The sequence below is a fragment of the Phyllobates terribilis genome, unplaced genomic scaffold, assembly GCF_046119375.1.
Source record: "Phyllobates terribilis strain yellow unplaced genomic scaffold, ASM4611937v1 Scaffold_4__5_contigs__length_816908805, whole genome shotgun sequence".
NCBI classification, from domain to species: domain Eukaryota; kingdom Metazoa; phylum Chordata; class Amphibia; order Anura; family Dendrobatidae; genus Phyllobates; species Phyllobates terribilis.
Genome location: NW_027362764.1, coordinates 688,949,161 through 688,971,053, shown reverse-complemented (window position 1 = coordinate 688,971,053; position 21,893 = coordinate 688,949,161). Strand labels below are relative to the sequence as shown.

Here is a 21,893-nt window from a genome sequence, read left to right as displayed (position 1 = left end):
GCAATTTCTCCTGTTATCCTTATGATAATGCAAAATTAGGGGATGAAAAACATTTTTTGTGGGAAAAATGTGAAAATTTTATTTTTACGGTTCAATATTATGAACTTCTGTGAAGCACCTGAGGGTGCAAGGTGCTCACCACACATCTAGATAAGTTCCCTAAGGGGTCTAGTTTCCAAAATGGTGTCACTTGTGGGGGGTTTCCACTGTTTAGGCACATCAGGGGCTCCCCAAATGCAACATGGCGTCCGCTAATTATTCAAGCAAATTTTACATTCAAAAAGTCAAATGGCGCTCCTTCCCTTCCAAACCCTGCCCTGCGCCCAAACAGTGGTTTTCCTCCACATATGGGGTATCGGCGTGTTCAGGAGAAATTGCACAACAAATTTCATGGTGCAATTTATCCTATTACTCTTATGATAATGCAAAATTAAGGGATGAAAAACGTTTTTGTGGGAAAAATGTGAAAATTGTATTTTTACAGCTCAATATTATAAACTTCTGTGAAGCACCTTGGGGTTCAAGGTGCTCACCACACATCTAGATAAGTTCCCTAAGGGGTCTAGTTTCCAAAATGGTGTCACTTGTGGGGGGTCTCCACTGTTTAGGCACATCAGGGGCTCCCCAAATGCAACATGGCGTCTGCTAATTATTCAGACAAATTTTACATTCAAAAAGTCTAATGGCGCTCCTTCCCTTCCGAACCCTGCAGTGCACCCAAACAGTGGTTTTCCCTCACATATGGGGTATCAGCGCGCTCATGAGAAATTGCACTACAAATTGTTTATTCCATTTTTTTCTGTTACCCTTGTGAAAATAAAAAAAATGGGTCTAAAGTAGCATTTTTGTGAAAAAAAGTTAAATGTTCATTGTTTTCTTCCACATTCCAAAAATTCCCGTGAAACACCTGAAGGGTTAATAAACTTCTTGAATGTGGTTTTGAGCACCTTGAGGGCTGCCGTTTTTAGAATGGTGTCACTTTTGGGTATTTTCTGTCATAAAGGCCCCTCAAAGTCACTTCAAATAAGATGTGGTCCCTAAAAAAATGTTTTTGTAAATTTTGTTGGAAAAATGAGAAATCGCTGGTCAACTTTTAACCCTTATAGTTTCCTAACCCAAAAAAATTTTGGTTCCAAAATTGTGCTGATGTAAAGTAGACATGTGGGAAATGTTATTTATTAACTATTTTGTGTGACATATCTCTCTGATTTAAGAGCATGAAAATTCAAAGTTTGAAAATTGCAAAATGTTCAAAATTTTCGCCAAATTTCTGATTTTTTCACAAATAAACGCAAGTGATATCGAAGAAATTTTACCACTATCATGAAATACAATATGTCACGAAAAAACACTCTCAGAATCAGGGGGATCCGTTTAAGCGTTCCAGAGTAATTACTTCATAAAGTGACAGTGGTCAGAATTGAAAAAATTGACCCGGTCACGAAGGCATAAACAGGCTCTGGCGCGAAGTGGTTAAGAACCTCATTGATAGTAGCCAAGTGTGGGGAGTTGTGCGCAAGGCGCTCATACCAGATGCTGAATAAATTGAGTTGTTGTGAACATTTTGATTCCATTCTTTCATCAATTGAATACGATTAACACGTCTATCCATCCTGTGACTTAAATAACTCCACGTCTTTTCCGCCTTGGTGTTGCAATGTTGAGAAGTGTACGTAGACCAATACAAAATGATTTTGTGACTCATTCCATTTCATGCTATTCATGTTTACATACATTTGGCACTGAAAACTAATTAGGAAAATTCCAAATTACAAGAGTAAATATGTTTTTCCTGCTTGTGTGTTTTAATGGCCAGTATAGCACGTCTCAGTGTCATCTCTGCCTCCCAAAGCATCAGCTTATTCCTCCGTTCTTTCATCTAGTCAATGCCAGAAGCAAATGTGTGTCACAAAAACATCAGCCATCATACAATAGACCTCTAATCTAAGGAGAAAATTGAACCGCTAGTGATATCTGTATTCGCTAACTGAATTGAGTTAAATTGGAAAATTTCAAGGCTGCAGAGTGTAAGTCTGTTCTTTAGCGCCGTAGCAAAAAGGAAAAGCACTATTAAAGCTGCAATTTAAAACAACTCAGCCATCAGGGCAATTGCCTGTATTCCATTTTCCCCTCCACTCTCTTGGTAAAGAGGTGTAGAATTGTATAACATGTCATCATGTGGCTTTTCATTTCTAGCACAAAGAGTAATATGTATTGCAATTTGGAGGCTATGTAAAAATAATCTTCAGTTTTTAGGGAAACACAGTAAGGTGAATGTACGTTTCACATTTATGTATAGCGCCATGCAACAGCCTGATAGTTGTCATACTGTATTTGCTAGGACTCATAACACTGCAGTAATCGGCAATTGGTAAAGAAATGTACAGTGGCATGTAAAAGTTTGGGCACCCCTGGTCAAAATTACTGTTATCGTGAACAGTCAAGTAAGTTGATGATGAAATTATCTCTAAAAGGGCTAAAGTTAAAGGTGACACATTTCCTTTGTATTTTAGGCAAAAAATATATATATGTTGTCATTTTTTACATTTTAAAAATTACAAAAATTAAAATGGGCCAATGCAAAAGTTTGGGCACCCTTGGAAATTTGTGTGCTCTGATAACTTTGACCAAGGTTTCAGACCTTCATAACCCTAACAGGCTAATTGCTTGTTCACTATCATCATTAGGAAAGGTCAGGTGATGCAAATTTCCTAGCTTTATAAAACCCAGCCTCCTCTAACCTTGTGCCAAAAAAGAGCAGCCATGGGTTCTTCTAAGCTGCCTAGCACTCTGAAAATCAAAATGGTGGAGGCCCACAAAGCAGGAGAAGGCTATAAGAGGATAGTAAAGTGTTGTCAAGTTGCCCTTTCCTCAATTCAAAATATAATTAAGAAATGACAGTTAACAGGAACAGTGGAGGTCAAGATAAGGTCTGGAAGACCAAGCTAAATTTCAGTGAGAGCTGTTCGTAGGACTGCCAAACAGGCAAATCAGAATCCCCACTTGACTGCAAAAGACCTTAAGAAAGTTTTAGCAGACTCTGGAGTTGTGTTACATTATCCTACAGTTCGAAAGACACCTGCACAAATATGGCCTTCATGAAAGAGTCATCAGAAGAAACCTTCTCTTGCGTCCTCACCATCAAATTCAGAGTCTGAAGTATACAAAAGAACATCTAAACAAGCCTGATGCATTTTGGAAACAAGTCCTGTGGACCGATGAGGTTAAAATAGAATTCTTTGGCCACAATGATCAAAGGTATATGTGGAGAAAAGGGGACACAGAATTTCAGGAAAAGAACATATCTCCAAGCATTACGCATGGGGGTGGATCAATTATGCTTTGGGGTTGTGTTGCAGTCAATGATACAGAGGACATTTAACGGGTAGAGGAAAGAAAAGATTCAATGAAATTTCAACAAATTCTAGATGCAAACATAACACCGTCTGTAAAAAAAAAGATGATGTTGAAAAGAAGATGGTTTCTACAAACGGATAATGATGTTAAACACACGTCAAAATCCACAATAGACTACCTAGGCACAAGCTAAAATTTTTTACAATGGCCCTCACAGTCCTCTGATCTGAAAATCATTGAAAATCTGTGGCTAGACCTCAAAGTGCATGCAAGACGACCCAGGAATCTCACAGAACTGGAAGAATTTTCCAAGGAAGAATGGATGAAAATATAATCCCTTAAACAAGAATTGAAAGACTTGACCGGCTACAAAAAGTGTTTACAAGCTATGATGCCTTCAAAAGGCGGTGCTGCTAGGTACTAATAATGTAGGGTGCCCAAACTTTTTCATTGGCCCGTTTTCCTTTTTGTAATTATTAAAATGGAAAAAAATTACAATATATATATATATATATATATATATATATATATATATATATATATATATATATATATAATTTTTTTTTTTTTTTTGCCTAAAATACAAAGGAAATGTGTCATCTTTAACTTTAGGCCTTTTAGAGAAAATTTCATCTTCAACTTGCTTAACTGTTCACAATAACAATAATTTTGACTAGGGGTGCCCAAACTTTTGCATGCCACTTTATTACATGTTATGAAAGGTGCCAAGTTAAAGGGTTCTAAATGACTAATGATAAAATATAATATTTGGATAGAAAGGTCGTCATCAAGATGGAAACATGTGCAAGTGTGGAGATGTAGCTGGGCTCTTCCTTCACCTGGGACAACAATTCACTTTCCTGCCCTATCCCATTATCAAAATACCCCAGCGATAGCATAGTGTATCTTGTCCTCCTATTCATGGCACCCGGGTGCATTCCCCACCAATCCTTGACTAGCTGCACCCCTCAACAGATGCAATAAAATACATGGGTTATGTTCACAGACTGCAGATTGGCTGAATGATATTCCGCTGATGATTGCTGCATCACAATATACAAGGAGTGACTCAAATTGCTTCTTCAGAGTGGAAGAGGACTCTAGTGCCACCTGTTGGAAATAGCAATCCTAAAAGTCAATATCGACCCTTTAATGAGTCTTGTTACATGACTTACAATAAAAGCCAAACCAGCATCTCAATTTGCAGACACATGTTTCAGGGTGTAGCCCCTCCTCAGTACAAAGCATGAGATCTGATTTGACAGTGAGTCAAGGAGTTACCTCATTTTGTGTCTGGGAGAGCCTTGGATATAATCCCTATACACATAATCTGCATGGTCGTTTATTGTTATTCAGGTATTTTCGTGTTTACAGCTAGTTTGATTAAAAAAATGCATATAAAAAAGCAATTACATAAAACAAAAAAGACAAAAAATTAAAACAAAACAAAACTAAAGCATACCAGATTGCTATTTTGTGTTCTAGGGTGGACAGCTGCGTAAACATGCAGAAAAAACACAGTGTTTGGTCTGTCATAGGCTATATAAAAGCCGAGGCAGGGATTACAGCGCAAGTATTTAGAGGTAAATCTGTTTAGTGAAACAATGTCACATCTCACAGCTTAGAATTACAAATAGAAAGAAAAAGACCAAAAATTCTCAATATACTCTACAGATCGTATGTGTGACAAAACAGCAATGAAGAACGTTCATCACTGTTTACTCATATGGAGGTTACTTTGACATTACTGTGTTTGGCTGAGTTCACACGATGCGTTTTTCATGCGTTTCCGCGGCGTTTTTGCAGTTGCGGAAACGCATGAAAAACGCATGGTAGAAGGGCAGCAATGTTCCCCAATGGAAATCCGCATGTGCTGTGCCCATGATGCGGATTTTTCCGCAGCGTAAACGCTGCGGTCAAAAATCCGCAGCATGTCAATTAATTTTGCGGAAACGCTGCTCTTTTGCCGCCATTGACTTGCATTAGACCGCATGGAATCCGCATCACTGTATATGTTGATGCGCTTTTCATGCGGTCTAATGTGCGGATGGTACCCGGGTCTGGATGAGAGAACTCTCATCCAGACCCAGGTACCATTAAAAAAAAAAGAATAAAATAAAAAATATATATATTCTCACCTTCTGACGGCCCGCGCTGCGTCCTGTCGGCTTCCCGGGCACTTCGCGGTTGAATGAAGAAGGACCTTCGCTGACGTCAGAGTCATGTGACGGGTCACTTGACGCTGACGTCGGAAGGTCCTAAAGTCTTCACTGCCGGCAGCCGGGACCGATGAAGCAGGACACCGGGGGCCATCAGAGGGTAACGTATAGATTTAGTTTTTATTTTTGACATTCACACACTATATAAATCCATGCTGTTTGCATGGATTTATATAGTGTGAAGTTGACAAGCACTTTCCAAGTGATGCTAAAATCGCTTGGGAAGCGCTTGTCAACCCACATGCGGAAATGAAAGTGAAGACCGCTTCATTTCCGCATGTCCCTGGCAGGAAAACGCATGTACAATCCGCATGTACAATCCGCATGTACAATCCGCATGCGTTTTTTCCTGCCAGAGAGATGCAGAAACGCTCAGGAAAAAATCCTGAGCATTTCTGCATCGTGTGCACATACCCTTTGTGTTCAAGAGTTGAAATGGGTTAGATACTGTCCTAGGGGCCCTTAGAGTGTTATACAGGCCTTCTCAGGGCAATTGGAGCACCTGTGCTTACTGACAAATTTGTTTGCTGCAAATCAAATTTTTGGGAAAAATTTGCCGAAGCTGGTGAAATTGAATTTTAAAATATTTGATCATCTGTAACCAGCTGCACATAATATTTTTCACATGTTTTTAATGTCTAGATCTGCATTCACGTTTTTTCATGAAATTACTTGTAGACTTAGGCTGTGTGCCCAGTATGCGTTTTCCAAGCATTTATGCTGCGGAATTTCCGCAGCATAAACGCTTGGGAAACGCTTGGTAATCCGCCCCCCATGGTCCCCAATGACAAGCCGCAATGCCAATGCCCATGCTGCGGATTTTTCTGCAGCATTTATGCTGCGCTCAAAAATCTGCAGCATGTCCATTAATTTTGCGGACACGCAGCGTAATCGCCGCTATTGACTTGCATTGAAACGCATAATATCCGTGTCAATACATTTGTACACGCGGATATTATGCGTTTCTATGTGCGGATGGTACCGAAATCTGGAGGAGAGAAGACTCTCATCCAGACCTGGGTACCATAGAAACTGTAAAAAAAAAAAAAGTTAAATAAAAAATAAAGATTATACTTACCTTCCGATGTCCTCCCAGTGTTTTGTCTGCTCCATCCGGTCTCTTGCAATGCTCGCGCTGTTATGAAGGACCTGCCATGACGTCACTGAGTCATGTGACCCATCACATGGCTCAATGACGTCACCGCAGGTCCTTCACAACAGCGCGAGCCTCCCAACACACCGGACGCAGCGGAGATAACACCGGGAGGACATCGGAAGGTAAGTATAATCTTTATTTTTTTTATTTTTTACCATTCTTATTCTTTTTTATTAACTAACTTGGTCACACTACTATAAATTCATGCCGGTTGCATGGATTTATATAGTGTGAACAAGTTGTCAAGCACTTTTCCAAGTGATGCTAAAATTGCTTGGAAAAGCGCTTGATAACCCGCATGTGGAAATACATGCAAAGACGCCTCACAAACGCTTCTACCTGGCGGGAAAAACGCATGTAAAAAACCGCATGCGTTTTTCCCGCCAGGGAGAAGCATAAAAAATATGCAGCATTTTTGCATCGTGGGCACATAGCCTTAAAGGGGTTTTCCCACGAACAAAAGTTAATTTTAATCAATGGCTGTGTTGTTTACCATGTACAGGAACATGGTCTGATCATACCACATCTCCTGGGCAGGGATGAAAGCAAAAGAGTATACAGACATTACAGCAGGGGATCGCAGCTGATTCTTTCTTTGAGGTAAAACATTGTATAAAAACAGACAGGGAATTTTTTTTACCTCACAAAAGAATCAGCTGTGATCCCATGCTGTAATGTCTGTATACTTTTTTGCTTCCTCCCCTGCCCAGGAGCTATGGTATGATCAAACCATGTTTTGTACACGGTCAGACACGGCCATTACACTGGGGAACATTTATAAGATTATCTCAGCACAGGGACATTTTATTTACACACATCCAATTGTGGAACTTATTATTATTCCAAGATCTATTGATTAAAATAAACTTCCGTTCATGGGAAAACCTTTTAAGGTTTTTGTTACTCTAAGGGCTCTCTCATCTGAGAAAATCGGTCTGATTATGCTGATCTCATTCTGATCAGAGTGGGATCCGAAAAGTGGGAGAGAAAAAAAAAGTTTCTCCACTTTCGTGAACATCAGACTGCACTCAGATTTGCATTCTGATTTTTTTCCACAGACCCATAGAGATGAATGAGCGAGTGTCATCTGATTCTCGAAGGCAAATCGTGCATGCTGCCATTACTGTCATCAGGCTCACAATGGACTCCTGTGTTTTGAATTTTCTGAAATGAGTTGAATTCATTTGTTTTTGTGTTTCCATTGTCTAGGTAACAAATATTGGGTGTTTAAAGATACAACATTACAACCTGGTTATCCCCACGACTTGATACATCTAGGACATGGTATTCCACCTCATGGGATAGACACTGCTGTTTGGTGGGAAGATGTCGGGAAGACCTATTTTTTCAAAGGTGACAGGTATGTGATAATGGGAAGAAAGAGAACTTATCTATAGGGATGAAAGTACCCGTGAAAGTCCTGGTTTGTTGAGCGCGACCAAACTTTAGTCCAAATTTCGGTTCGGAACTGAACTCGAACTTTAACCAAAACCCCATTGAAGTCAGAGTCTCTCTCTCTCTCTCTCCTCCCGGACTTCGCGAAGTCCGTGTTCAAAGTTCAGCACTGGACACTGGGTGTCTGGTACAAATCCCGAACTTTAAAGTTCGGATTCGCTCAATAATATGTACAGTGGGGACCAAAACCAAAAGTTTAGCATTTTTTTTAAAAGTGTGATTATTTCTATCTGGTTGTTGTGATGTCATTTTCCAGTGATTTTAGTAAACCTAAAGCAAATGGTTGTCAGCTATAAGGAAGAAAATTGTGTTTGACATTTTTTTGTTCCTTTATGTGTTACTTTTCAACATTTGCTGGGCCAAATGTTTTGCATATTTTGTCATGGGTAGTAGAATTTTGCCTACTTTTTTTTTTCCTATGTGTGTGTTTTTAGGTTAAAACATGGCAAAGACAAAGCCAAATTTATCACCAGGTCTCAGGAAGCTTATTATTCTAAGAGTGAAGTCAGTCAAAAGCCAAAAGACGAAGCTATATTAAAGAAAGAAAAATAAGGTTATGGAACAGCTGACAAACCTAGAAGTGGACGACCACGGAAAACTTCCTCCAGAATTGTTCACATTATTAAGAAATAGTCAGTATCTGATGTCTTTAAAAGTGCTGTACAGATTTGGCACAAAATGAACGAAGAATATGGAGTCAAAGTGAGTCACCAAACTGTGGTGCGACGGCTAAGAGCAGTAGGTTTGAATGCTCGAGCTCTAGTCAAGAATCCTTCCATCTCTGCGAAGAACCGGAAGGTCCAACTTGAGTTTGCCAAAGAATGCAGCCAATGGAAAGAGACAGATTGGTCTAAGGTGTTGTGGTCGGATGAATCCAAGTTCAGTCTGTTTGGTGGTGATGGCAGCACTATATTTACTGCCCAATTGGGAAAACGTAATGATGTAAGGTACCAAACACCTACAGTGAAACATGGTGGTGGCATTGTCATGGTTTGGGGCTGTTTTTCTGCATCTTCCATTGGCCCTCTGCATAGAATTGATGAAAATATGAATGCTACAATCTACAAGGCTATACTGGAGAGTTTAATGCTGCCACATGGTAAAGCCAAAGTAGGCAGGGGATGGACATTCCAGCAAGACAATGATCCTAAACACACATCCAATTTAGTCAAAAATGTTCACCTGTTGCAGTGGCCAAGCCAATCACCTGATTTACACCCTATTAAGCACCTTCGGGATGAGTTAGGGAGACGAGTTGGGGCCATACCCATAGCAATAAAGATGCATTGTTTGCAGATTTGCAAATGGAATGGAGCAAGGTCCCTCAAGATGTCTTGAATACCCGAGTGTCTTCAATGCCCTGTCAGTGTAGTGCAGTTAATAAAGCAAGAGGTTATGCTACAAAATACTAAGTTATTCTTATGATCTGCAACATGTACTAAGGAAAGATAGGGGAAAGCTGTCCCTACAGTAAGACTAAGCTGAATCCCTACGATGTAGCGGGCTGCCTGTTCCTAGTGAACAGACCCGCCTTAGTCCTCGGCTAGTCTGAACGAAGACCTATAGAATTAAGGGAGGGGTCCCTAAAAGAACTAAGGACTGGGACAAAAAATGGGACACCTCCTAAACAGAGAAGTTGTTGCAGAACACAAAAAGACAAACTGACAAAAAATGTACCTGAGGTCCCAGAGGACCAAGCGAACTGACAGAGAAAGGCACCAAAGCACCAGGCTAGAGAAACAAACACTGAAGTCCTGCACAGCCATAAGGGCGGAGCTGGAATATAAAGGCAGATGGTCACGTGACCGCAAAACACAAGATAGAAAAAAAAAACAGGAGGGTTCTAACAGTTATGGCATTGTAAGCAATGAATTACTCTCTATGTTGTGATCAGTAAATAGTATATGCAAAACTTTTGGCAGTCAGTTTTCTTTAATTAAATGACCATACCTATATTCAAAAGCATTTTGGTTAAAATTAAGGTCTTGCATGATCACAACTTCATGCACTTTCAATTCATCACCAGGGAAATGGCATCACAAGACCCAGACAGAAGTAATCACACTTTTAAAAAAAAATGCAAAACTTTTGGTCTCCACTGTATATGTCCTTCCTTACCGTCCCTCTTAGCTTGACATATCCCAAGATGTTTGGCTTTGAAAATAAACAGCATGATTGTGCAATTCTGTCAGGAGATGTTTATGGTATATGTGACTATATATGGCCACCCAGTGGTTGTAATTTGGATTGCAGCTAGTCAAGAGTTTTTTTTAGCATGTACCATTGTGGAAAATTATATGCTGATGTGAGGCCTTATAGGCCATGCAATGCTCCTATGAAATATTTAACATGCACATTGCCTTTCAGAGAGGACGAGGACTTGAACTCTAGTACCACCTATTGGAAGTAGGAACCCAAAAAGTCAATATCAACCTTAACATGTGATTTAGGATTATCTCCCAACCAGACACTCTATTTGCAGACAAATGTTTCAGGGTGTTTGCTCCTCATCAGTGCAAAGTAAGAGGTCTGATTTAGCTGATCCCCATCAGAGGCCTCTCATCCAGCCAAATTAGACTTTTTGCTTTGCAATAATCAGCAGCAAAGACCCTGAAACACGTGTCTGCAAATAGAGTGTCTGATTTGGCTTATATCTTACGTCATGCAGCAAGGCTCGGTAAAGGGTTGATATTGACTTTAGGATTGCTAGCCCCAATAGGTGGCGCTAGAGTTCAAGTCCTCTTCCTCTCTGAAGAGGCTATTTGCATAATTAGCATGTACTATAATTTATTCCATAATTTATTGGATGTGTTTTGTGAGAAATATGAGTCCTTAATGCAGGGCTCGACAAACCCAGGCGCCTGGTCGCCAGTGGCGCCTAGAAAATGTTGTCTGGCGCCTAGAAAATGTTGCCTGGTGCTTGAGGAGTTGAGAAGAAAAAAAAATACTCTCAATCCAATCCCACCTCCTGCACGGAGTCATCCAATCGGAGGAAGCAGGGACAGTATCGCTCAGGCCGCCTTCTCCACTTTGCTCCGCCCTCCTTATGCTCCGGGACTGGACAGGGAGAGTTGGGTTACGGGGGAAGCAGGGCCGGCGTCAGCACCCGGCGTACCCGGGCAAGTGCCGGGGCCCTGGAAAATCAGAGGGGCCCAGCCGCCCACTCACTGTCGGGGCCCGGGCCCACACACCCACCCGCCCACTCACTGTCGGGGCCGGGCCCACACACTGTCCGGGCCGGGCCCACACACCCACCCGCCCACTCACTGTCGGGGCCGGGCCCACACACCCACCCGCCCACTCACTGTCGGGGCCGGGCCCACACACCCACCCGCCCACTCACTGTCGGGGCCCTGGCCGCTTCCTCGGCACCTGTTCAGGGACGCAGGCGCTGCTTGATTGCCAGCACTTCCCCTAGACATGGCCGTGCGCTGTCCGGCTGTGTCTGCTAGTAATGACACGGCAGGGTCGACGGCACTGCACCTTTAATTGTGCTTGTGTGTCGCTCCTGCCGCGTCATTACTAGCAGACACAGCCGCACAGCGCGCGGCCATGTCTGGGGGAGTGCCGGCAATCAAACACCGTCGGAGCGGAGGTCCTGCACAGATGGGCGGGAGGGGCCCGGACCCGACCGCAAGTGGGCCCCTCTGATGTTCCAGGGCCATGAAGTCTGTGACACGCCGGGGGCCCTGCACTGCCCCATACCCGAGGAGCTGCTGGACAGGACACTGGACCGGGGACAGGTGAGTGAGGCTTCCCCAATCCCCATATTAAAAATATTAGTAATGGGTCTGTGTGAGTGCATGTATGTGAATGTCAGTGTATATGACTGTGTATATATATTTGTCTGTTTTATCTATGTGTATGTCTGTATGTGTACATATGTCTGCGTACCGTGTGTGCGCGCGCATATGTCTGCGTACCGTATGTGCGCACGCATATGTCTGCGTACCGTGTGTGCGCGCGCATATGTCTGCGTACCGTGTGTGCGCACGCATATGTCTGCGTACCGTGTGTGCGCGCGCATATGTCTGCGTACCGTGTGTGCGCGCGCATATGTCTGCGTACCGTGTGTGCGCACGCATATGTCTGCGTACCGTGTGTGCACACGCATATGTCTGCGTACCGTGTGCGCGCGCGCATATGTCTGCGTACCGTGTGTGCGCACGCATATGTCTGCGTACCGTGTGTGTGCACGCATATGTCTGCGTACCGTGTGTGTGCGTGCATATGTCTGCGTACCGTGTGTGCGCGCGCATATGTCTGCGTACCGTGTGTGCGCGCGCATGTCTGCGTACCGTGTGTGCGCGCGCATATGTCTGCGTACCGTGTGTGCGCACGCATATGTCTGCGAACCGTGTGTGCGCGCGCATGTCTGCGTACCGTGTGTGCGCACGCATATGTCTGCGTACCGTGTGTGCGTGCATATGTCTGCGTACCGTGTGTGCGTGTGCATATGTCTGCGTACCGTGTGTGCGCGCGCATATGTCTGCGTATGTGAAGGATGAGGGGGCAGGCTGGGCCATGTGTAATAAATAAATATATATATATATATATATATATATATATATATATATATATTTCTCCGCCGTATCTGTGCATCATGAATCGTGTATGTGTTAAAAGGGCCCACTGAGACTCTTTCGCCCGGGGCCCAGAAAAACCTGGAGCCGGCCCTGGGGGGAAGGATCGCTGTGGCCGGGGGCCCGTTCTCATCTCCCGCTACCTGTGTAAGTACATACAAAGGCCGTGCTCCCCGGGGAGACGCCGTGTGTGAGGGGGTCTATATGTACAGTTTGTCAACAAAAAAAATTCTGGCTCCTAAATTTTTTGGCTGGCTCCTAGATTCTGAACAACTTTGTCGACCCCTGCCTTAATGAAATTCTCAGAAAGGTAAAGGTGAACTGTATGTTTTTAATGCAATATGATAAACGAAAGAGGGTCCACTTGCAATATTTTTGCCATTACATTTTACCAATGAGATTTTAATGCTGGAAAAAGAAGTTGTCGTGTATTTTGCCTGAGGCTATAGAGCTTATATGGTAGTGGGCAGCTGCTGATAGAAAGTGATTTAAATTAAGGGAACGCATTGGAAGGCAATTTGACAGACACAGGAGAGTTTTATACTTTTTTTTTTTGAGTTTGAACATTTAATCTATTAGTTCTGTCAGGATAAAATATTTCAGAATTTCTTTCCTGCAAAATATTGAGCAAGATCCGGTGGTTTGGTGCAGAAGTAATGGAAATTAAAATATGTAAGCCTTTACTAGATTTAAAGATGTTGCTCAGCAAATTCTTGCTGTCGTTAATATATTCTGGTATTTGGAAAGCATTAATGTTATTCTGCAATGTGATTATTTTACACCCGCAAGGGACATTTTTCATTATGTTCCAAAATAGTCCATGTTCTTTCATATTGCCAATCCTTTCGAAATTGAGCGTAGTAAATTATGGTGTGAATGAATTAGGACTAGTTCCTCTCTTAGAAAAAGTATTAAAAGAAAAACACGGTGACTAAATAAGCAACAAGCAGTGTGGCTCAATGGGGGGTTAGTCTAGCGATACAAGCAATCAAACTGATGAAGAACCCCAGAGTATTCTCTATTCACCCAAAGCTAAAAAAAATGTGTCAGGTAAAAGTTATGGAGTATATTGTAGATGTAAAGCAAAAATGTGACTTTTTTTGAAGAGAGATTAGGTGTAGAATTTATTATTTTTTCCCTTTTAGTTTAGGTTTGTAGTCACTGGAGCTGTAAAATTGGCAGGGAATGGTAGGCTGTAAGATAGCAGACCAACTCCTTTAAGGACAAAACAGACTCGCACAGAGGTACAGATGGAAATCATCATGGTTAATATGTACAAAGTAGTTATACAAGTGCATCTCACTAAATTAGAATATCATCACAAAGTTAATTTATTTCAGTTCTCATATATTATATAGATTCATTACAAACAGAGTGATCTATTTCAAGTGTTTATGTCTGTTAATGTTGATGATTATGGCTTATAGTCAATGAAAACACAAAAGTCATTATCTCAGTAAATGAAAATAAATAACAAAAAACACCTGCAAAGGCTTCCTGAGTGTTTAAAAATGTCCCTTAGTCTGTTTCAGTAGGCTCCACAATCATGGGGAAGATTGCTGTCCAGAAGGCAGTCATTGACACACCTCACAAGGTCCCAGAGTTCCAATTTTCATTTGTAAATCAAGGTCCCAGAGTCTGGAGGAAGAGTGGAGAGGCCACAATCCAAGCAGCCTGAGGTCTAGTGTGAAGTTTCCACAATCAGTGATGGTTTTGGGGAGCCATGTCATCTGCTGGTGTAGGTCCACTGTGTTTTATCAAGACCAAAGTCAGCGGAGCCGTCTACCAGCAAATTTTAGAGCACTTCATGCTTCCCTCTGCCGAAAAGCTTTTTGGAGATGGAAATTTCATTCTCCAGCAGGACTTGGCACCTGTCCACACTGCCAAAAGTACCAATACCTGGTTTAAAAACAACAGTATCACTGTGCTTGATTGGCCAGCAAACTCGCCTGACCTTAACCCCATAGAGAATCCATGGAGTATTGTCAAGAGGAAGATGAGAGACACCAGACCCAACAATGCAGACGAGCTGAAGGCTGCTATCAAAGCAACCTGGGCTTCCATAACACCTCAGCAGTGCCACAGGCTGATCGCCTCCATGCCACACCGCATTGATGCAGTAATTGATGCAAAAGGAGCCCCGAACAAGAACTGAGTGCATTTACTGAACATACATATCAGTAGGCCAACATTTTAGATTTTAAAAACATTTTTCAAGTTATTGTTATAAAGTATTCTAATTTACTGCGATAATGACTTTTGTGTTTTCATTGGCTGTAAGCCATAATCATCAACATTAACAGAAATAAACACTTGAAGTAGATCACTCTGTTTGTAATGACTCTATATTATATATGAGTTTCACTTTTTGTATTGAAGAACTGAAATAAATTAACTTTGTGATGATATTCTCATTTAGTGAGATGCACCTGTATGTAGTTACAGGGAACAGTTGTATGATCAGAATGATATACATTTTTATGGAAAAAGTTTCAGTAAAGTTGTGTTTTATTCATTGAAATCCCTGGTGTTTGTGACGCGCCCCTGGGCCTGAGTCGCGCAGCGTTGCGCACGCGGGAGCCTACCCGGAGCCGGATCAGATGGGGGTAGTAGTCTCGTGGCGGTGACCCGGTCCGTGCCCAGGGAGTCAGACTAAGTGGCAGTCTATTAGCAGTGGATGGTGGATGACTACGCCACCCGTTGAATGCAGCTATGGAGCTGCCGCTGCAGGGCAGACCGCTGAGGCCGGTGGAAGGATGGTGCAGCGTGGATGGTATAACCCCCAACGGGAGGGGTATGGCCTCAGGGCAGCCGACGTGGATGATGGGGGTAGCAGGAACCACTCAGAGACGATGCGGTGTAGTTCAGGGTCTTTACTGGTGACAAAGATAGACCCTCCCGGAGTACTTGCTAGCAATCGGGGCCTGGTCAGTCCTTGAGCAGATGGGATCTCCCCTGGCCAGGCGGAGTTGTAGGCCTTCCCAACTAACTGTACTCTTCTGGCTACCTTGCTAGAGGCGGGTAAAAGTAGCCCACGTCCCTGAGTGTACCGTGTGGTGCTCACCCGTATGGCCGGTGACTCGGGGCCTTCTAATGGCTTCCGCTCCACGATGGCGGTGCTGGTCCCACGCGTGTGACCGTGCCTTCGGGTTTCTGGGCCAGAGGACCTGCAATCCCCTGCCGGTCGGTTTCTGCTGCTGGGGAGAGATTAGTCCCCACAGCCTCGGACTCCGGGTCCGGTGATACTTCTCAGTCGGCAAGCTCTGCAGCTGCCAGCCCCTGACTCCTTGTAGCACTGTTCCCACAGAGCTCCTGATGTTCTTTTCCTATATCTGCTTCTCTGTCTCTACTTCTTCTCTACTCACTAACCCTGCCTCAGCCCTAGGTTTATATAGGGGAAGTTCTTCCCCTCCCAGGACTGGGCAGGAGGTGTGGCATGCATAGGATCCCTGACCAAGAGACCTCCCACCTGCTCTCAGACGTAATATCTCTATCACTGTGGCAACCAGACCCCTGGGGTGTGACATTCCCCCCTAGTGAAGTTTAGTACTCCGGGACTAAACATATTTTTGGAAAAACATAACAAGGTATAAACAATAATAGTACAATAAGAAAAACATATAAAGATGGTCACGGCGTGTCCGCAACCGGGTGCAGTTTTTGAAGAAAAGCAAGGTGTCCATTTCACCAAAACAGGGAGACGTAACCAGGTAGGGGTCTGTCCTACCCCGAGTCCTTAACAGTCTTTAGTCCGTCCTGGGTTACGCTCCAACTATGTACACAGGATTCCCGGTAAATCCACCAAAGACTCCTATAAACAACTAGAAACACATAATTATACACAAGCAACAAGAAAAACAGGTAACCACAAATAAAACAATTTATACACTTCAAATCCTCCAACGTGCGGGTAACTGGCCTCTAGTGGCCCTAGTGGACCTACGGAGCTGACTGTCTAGCCCTGAACTACAGGGTGTAGGAACTGTCAAGGGTAAACTGGGCAGCTGTCTACCGGCTCCTTGGCTCACTAGGGGTACGGCAGGCTCACTATAAGCAGAGGGTTGATCCTCCTGTTCTGCTTGTGTGGAGTCTTCTGCCTCCTGGACCGGCTGCTCTTCCAGCTCTACCTGTCGCTCCGTAGGTGCTTGGGATGCTGGTTGGAGGAAGGTGAGTACGGGTACCACAACTGCGCCATTGACTTGAGTCCAAGACCGAGGGAAGTCTCCGAGCACAGTACTAACCATGTCTTCCCTTTCCTCTACGGGTCGAGGGTCTTCTTGTTCCTCTTCAGGGTTCCGTAGCTGTTCGGGACACTTCTTCAGGTGATCCCGGGATACAATGGTCGTGGTTTCCCCTCCGTCTTTACTGATGGTACAGACCTTTGGGTTGTCGTGGCTTGAGGGCAGTACGGTGTACGGGTCCTTCTCCCACTGGTCGTCCAACTTGTGGAGCCGTCTTTTTCTCTTCAAGACCTGCTCTCCGGGTACCAGGGGAACAGCGGGAGCATACTGGTTGTAAGTTTTCTCTTGTCTTTCCCTAGCCTGACAGAGACTTCGCTCCACGCTCTCCTGTACTTTCCGGTACTGTTGCTGCCTCTCTGTGTCCCAGTCTGCTTCTGGTGAAGTGTCCTCGGGTGTCAGGACTCCCATTTCCAGGTCAACAGGTAACTTACCAGGTCTCGCCCTCATTAGGTAAGCCGGGGTACAGTTGGTGGAACCTACCGGGATGTGGTTGTATAGGTCCACCAGATCGGGCAGCTTCTCAGGCCACAGACTGCGTTCTTCCAGGGGCAACGTTTTCAGAAGATCCATTACCACCTGGTTCATTTTCTCACAAAGTCCATTAGTTTGCGGATGATAGGGTGTTGTCCTTATCTTCCGGCAGCCATACAGAGTGCAGAATTCTTGGAAGACCTCCGCTTCAAAGGCAGGTCCCTGGTCTGTCAACACTTGGTCCGGGTACCCGTGTGGACGGCAGAAATGCTGCTGGAAGGCTCTAGCTGCTGTTTGAGCCGTTAAGTCCTTGACGGGGACGACAACCAAGAACCGGGAGTAGTGATCCACGATGGTTAGTGCGTAGACGTAGCCACTTCTGCTTGGGGTCAGTTTTACATGATCCAAGGCTACCAGTTCCAACGGCTGCCGGGTGACGATGGACAGCAGGGGAGTCTTCTGGCTGGCACGGTCCTTCCTTCTTAGGTTGCACGGGCCACAGTCTCTGCACCACCTCTCGATGGTTCCCCTCATGCCTACCCAGTGAAACCGCTCGCGCAGCAGGAACTCCAGCTTCTTCCATCCGAAGTGTCCAGCCCCGTCGTGGTATGCCTCCATCACCATGGCTGCGTCTCTTCGTGGCACCACTACTTGCCAGATTAGTTCATGCGTCCGGGAGTTAACCATTCTGCGGCACAACTTCCCCTTGTAAAGGAACAGTCGACTCTTCTCAGCCCATAGTTGCTTGGCTTCCTCCGGAGCGTCTGGGTCAAGGCGAGCCTCTGGCCGAGTCAGCATCTCCTTCACCAGTCGGACGGCAGGGTCACTGTCTTGCGTTTCCTCCCAGTTGTAGTGAGGCAAGGGGTTAAACGCAGCGGCTTGCTTACTCTTTACCCGATGGGAATACTGGATAGTCCCATGACGGTGGAACGCGGGGAGTTCAACTTCTTCCAGTCCCTCTGGATCTTCTCCTACGTCCGGTAGGTTTGGCATCCTGGACAGGGCGTCCGCGTTGGTATTGGAGCATCCTGCCCGGTATTTGATTGTGAACTCATAGTTGGACAGACGGGCCATCCATCTCTGCTCTAGGGCACCGAGTCTTGCCGTGTCCAGGTGTGTCAACGGGTTGTTATCCGTGTACACGATGAACCGGGAAGAAGCGAGGTAGTGCTTAAAGCGTTCGGTGACTGCCCACACCACTGCCAGGAACTCTAGCTTAAATGAGCTGTAATTCTCAGGGTTTCTCTCGGTGGGTCGCAGTTTTCGGCTGGCGTAAGCGATTACTCGTTCTTTCCCCTGCTGGATCTGGGACAGCACGGCTCCTAGCCCGATGTTACTTGCGTCGGTGTAGAGGATAAAGGGCTGGCTGTAATCAGGGTACGCCAGGATTTCATCCCCCGTGAGGGCCATCTTTAGCTGGCGGAAGGACTCTTCTTCTAACTTCTCCCATCTGAAGGGTGGCTTCTGGTTCTTGGCCTTCCGGGACTGGCCTATCAGGAGGTCCTGCATAGGAGCTGCCTTTTTGGTGAAACCGGGGATGAATCTGCGGTAATAGCCTACCAACCCGAGGAACTGCCGCACTTCTTTTACACTGGAGGGACTTGGCCATTCCTTAATTGCGGTGATCTTATCAGGGTCGGGAGCCACTCCGTCAGCGCTCACCACGTGTCCCAGGTACTGCACCTTTGGTTTCAGGAGGTGACACTTGGAGGGTTTCACCTTTAGGCCGTAGCTTGCCAGAGCTTCGAACACTTCCGCCAGGTGTTTCAGGTGGTCCTCATACGTCTTGGAATATACGATGACATCGTCCAGGTACAACAAGACCGTCTCGAAGTTTCTGTGGCCCAGACAGCACTCCATTAATCGTTGGAAGGTTCCTGGTGCGTTGCAGAGTCCGAACGGCATGCAGGTAAACTCGCTAAGTCCCATCGGGGTGGTGAATGCGGTCTTCTCCCGGTCCGCCTCTGCTACAGGAACCTGCCAGTACCCACTAGTGAGATCCAAGGTAGAGAAGAAGTTAGCAGATCTTAAAGCAGCCAAAGACTCCTCTATCCTTGGTAAGGGGTACGCATCCTTGTGTGTGATACGGTTGATTTTCCGGTAATCTACACACATCCTCATGGTGTTGTCTTTCTTTTTGACTAAGACTAGTGGAGCTGCCCAGGGGCTACAGCTATCCCTGATCACCCCAGCCTCCTTCATGTCTCTAAGCATCCCCTTGGCGTGTTGGTAGTGTGCAGGGGGTACGGGTCGATACCTCTCTTTTATGGGAGGATGGTCTCCCGTGGGGATGTGGTGTTCTACCCCCTTGACTCGCCCGAAGTCTAACGGGTGTTTACTAAACACTCTCTCGTACCCTTGAACCACCCGATAGACTCCCTGTTTCTGGTGTGAGGGAGTGGAGTCAGTACCCAAATGTAGTTGCTGACACCAGTCCTCCATTGTTTTCTTAGAGCCGTTACCTTCCTCCGGGGAAGATGGAGGCAAGGGTTCTATGGACTGTATGGAATCTTGATTGATGGTATACAATTTGGCTAGCGTGGCATACCGGGGCAGGTACACTTCCCTCTTCCCGATATTTATTATGCGAACGGGCACCCTCCCATGGCGTACATTGACCACCCCCCGTGCTGTCAAAATGGTGGGCCTACTGTCTGAGTAAACTGGTTCTACCATTGCCTGGTAATCTCTACCTCTCAGACCAATAGCTGCCCGGCACCAAATCATCATTTCACTTTTCGGGGGCATGGCAATAGGGAAAGGGTCACACATTCGCACGCTACCAATCTCACCACCGGAGAATTCTAGCTGTTGCCGTCGCATCAGTGCCCGGATCTCTTTCTGGAGCACTCGCTGCTGGCCGGAGCTGGCGTTCTTGGCAACCTGCTGTAAAAGGAAAATCACCTCTGCAAGACAATTTTCAATTACATTAGTTCCTAGAGTTATCTTTGGGTGACTCTCGTGTTTGTCAATGTCTACAATGATCAGTCCCTGTGCTGCCAGTTCAACTCTACCAATTTTAATGGTCACCTCTTTAAATCCGATCTGTGGCACGGGCTGACCATTGCTGGCGATGATACTCAAGTCGTCGTCAGGGTAGCGGGTAATATCCGAGTCATTCCAGTACTGCTTGAAGAGCACGTACGGGATGGTGGTGACCTGTGATCCGGTGTCCAGTAGGGCACTCATAGGAATGCCATCCAGTACCACAGGCAAGACTGGACGTCCTCCCACATATTTGTCGCGCCAGTTCGATGGGCCTGATGATCTTTTTCCTAGGGGTTGGCCCTCTACCCTAGGTTGTGCCAGTTTAAAGGACAGTACCTTGCCATATGTCCGGGTTGATTGCAGCGGTGGCAGATGGGTCGTCCGTCCTCGTTGTATCGGTCGCTGGGTCTTCCTCTGGCCGGTGGGGTCCTCCTTGGTCGACGCCACGGGATGTCCTCCGGTCCGGATGCCAGCTGGATCTTCCCTGGAGTGGAAACCTGTAAAGACTGCACAGTTCGGGTTAGCGCAGCAACGCTTTTAGCTAGCTCTTGGACCTGATGGTGCAGGTCTGGAGCCGGGTCATTGTTCAAAGCCTGCGCATCAGCTCCCACAGGCCCTGCCGACAAGGGCGCCGCCTCCTGGTGGTAAGTGGTAGTGGGGCGTCTGTGGGTCACAACGCCACCTGGTGCCGGTTCTCGAAGCACCCGGATGGCTCTGTCCTTGAACTGTGCAAATCCCAGATGAGGGTCCTGTAAGGCCATTGCCCGCAACTGGGTTCGGTGGGCATTGCAATATAAACCCTCTATAAATTGTTCAGTCAACAGCCTGTCCTCGTCTCCCACGCCGTCAGGGTCGGTCTGCTTAATGGCTCTCAGGGCCTCTTGTAGGTTTAGGGCATAGTCCCTTATACTCTCATGTGCCCGCTGTTTGCACCCGTAGAATCTAAGCTTGATCTCGGCTGAGGTGCGGGTATCAAAGGTGTCCCTCAGCCGGGTTAGTATCCCTGCGACAGTCCTCCCCCCAGGTGGCCAGGACTTTACCTCCCTTTGGGCTGCCCCGGTTAATTGGGCCACCAGGATGCTCACTATTTGCTCTTCTGTGAGGGGGTACACCTGGAAGAGGCTATCCAGTTTTTCTCTAAAGTCCTGCAGGGTATGTGACTCCCCTGAGTACTGGGGTAGCCAGGCTGCCCCCGGGATATAGGGCATGGTGAAAGGCATGACCGCAACAGTGGTGGCGCTGGCGGGGGTTGGAGCGGTGAAGCTCTCCTCCGTATCCGACATCCTTCTCCCCCCTAGTGGACCGTGGCCTACCTTGCGATGATCCTCTTCCGTAGGCCGCGGCTCCGCAGTGGATCGTCAGGGTTGAGGACCTTCCGTCGCGCTCCTGTGACGTCGGCGTCTGCTGGGCTCCTTCCAGGACC

At 45.7% G+C, this 21,893-nt stretch overlaps 1 protein-coding gene across 1 annotated transcript in view; it reads left to right on the top strand.

Annotated features, from left to right (window-relative positions):
* MMP16 (matrix metallopeptidase 16) overlaps window positions 1–21,893 on the top strand; it is a 308,321-nt gene that overhangs the window by 261,863 nt on the left and 24,565 nt on the right. The window contains exon 8 of the mRNA XM_073679550.1: window positions 7,942–8,092. Within this exon, the coding sequence (XP_073535651.1) occupies window positions 7,942–8,092 (151 nt within the window). The remainder of the gene's footprint in view (window positions 1–7,941; window positions 8,093–21,893) is intronic.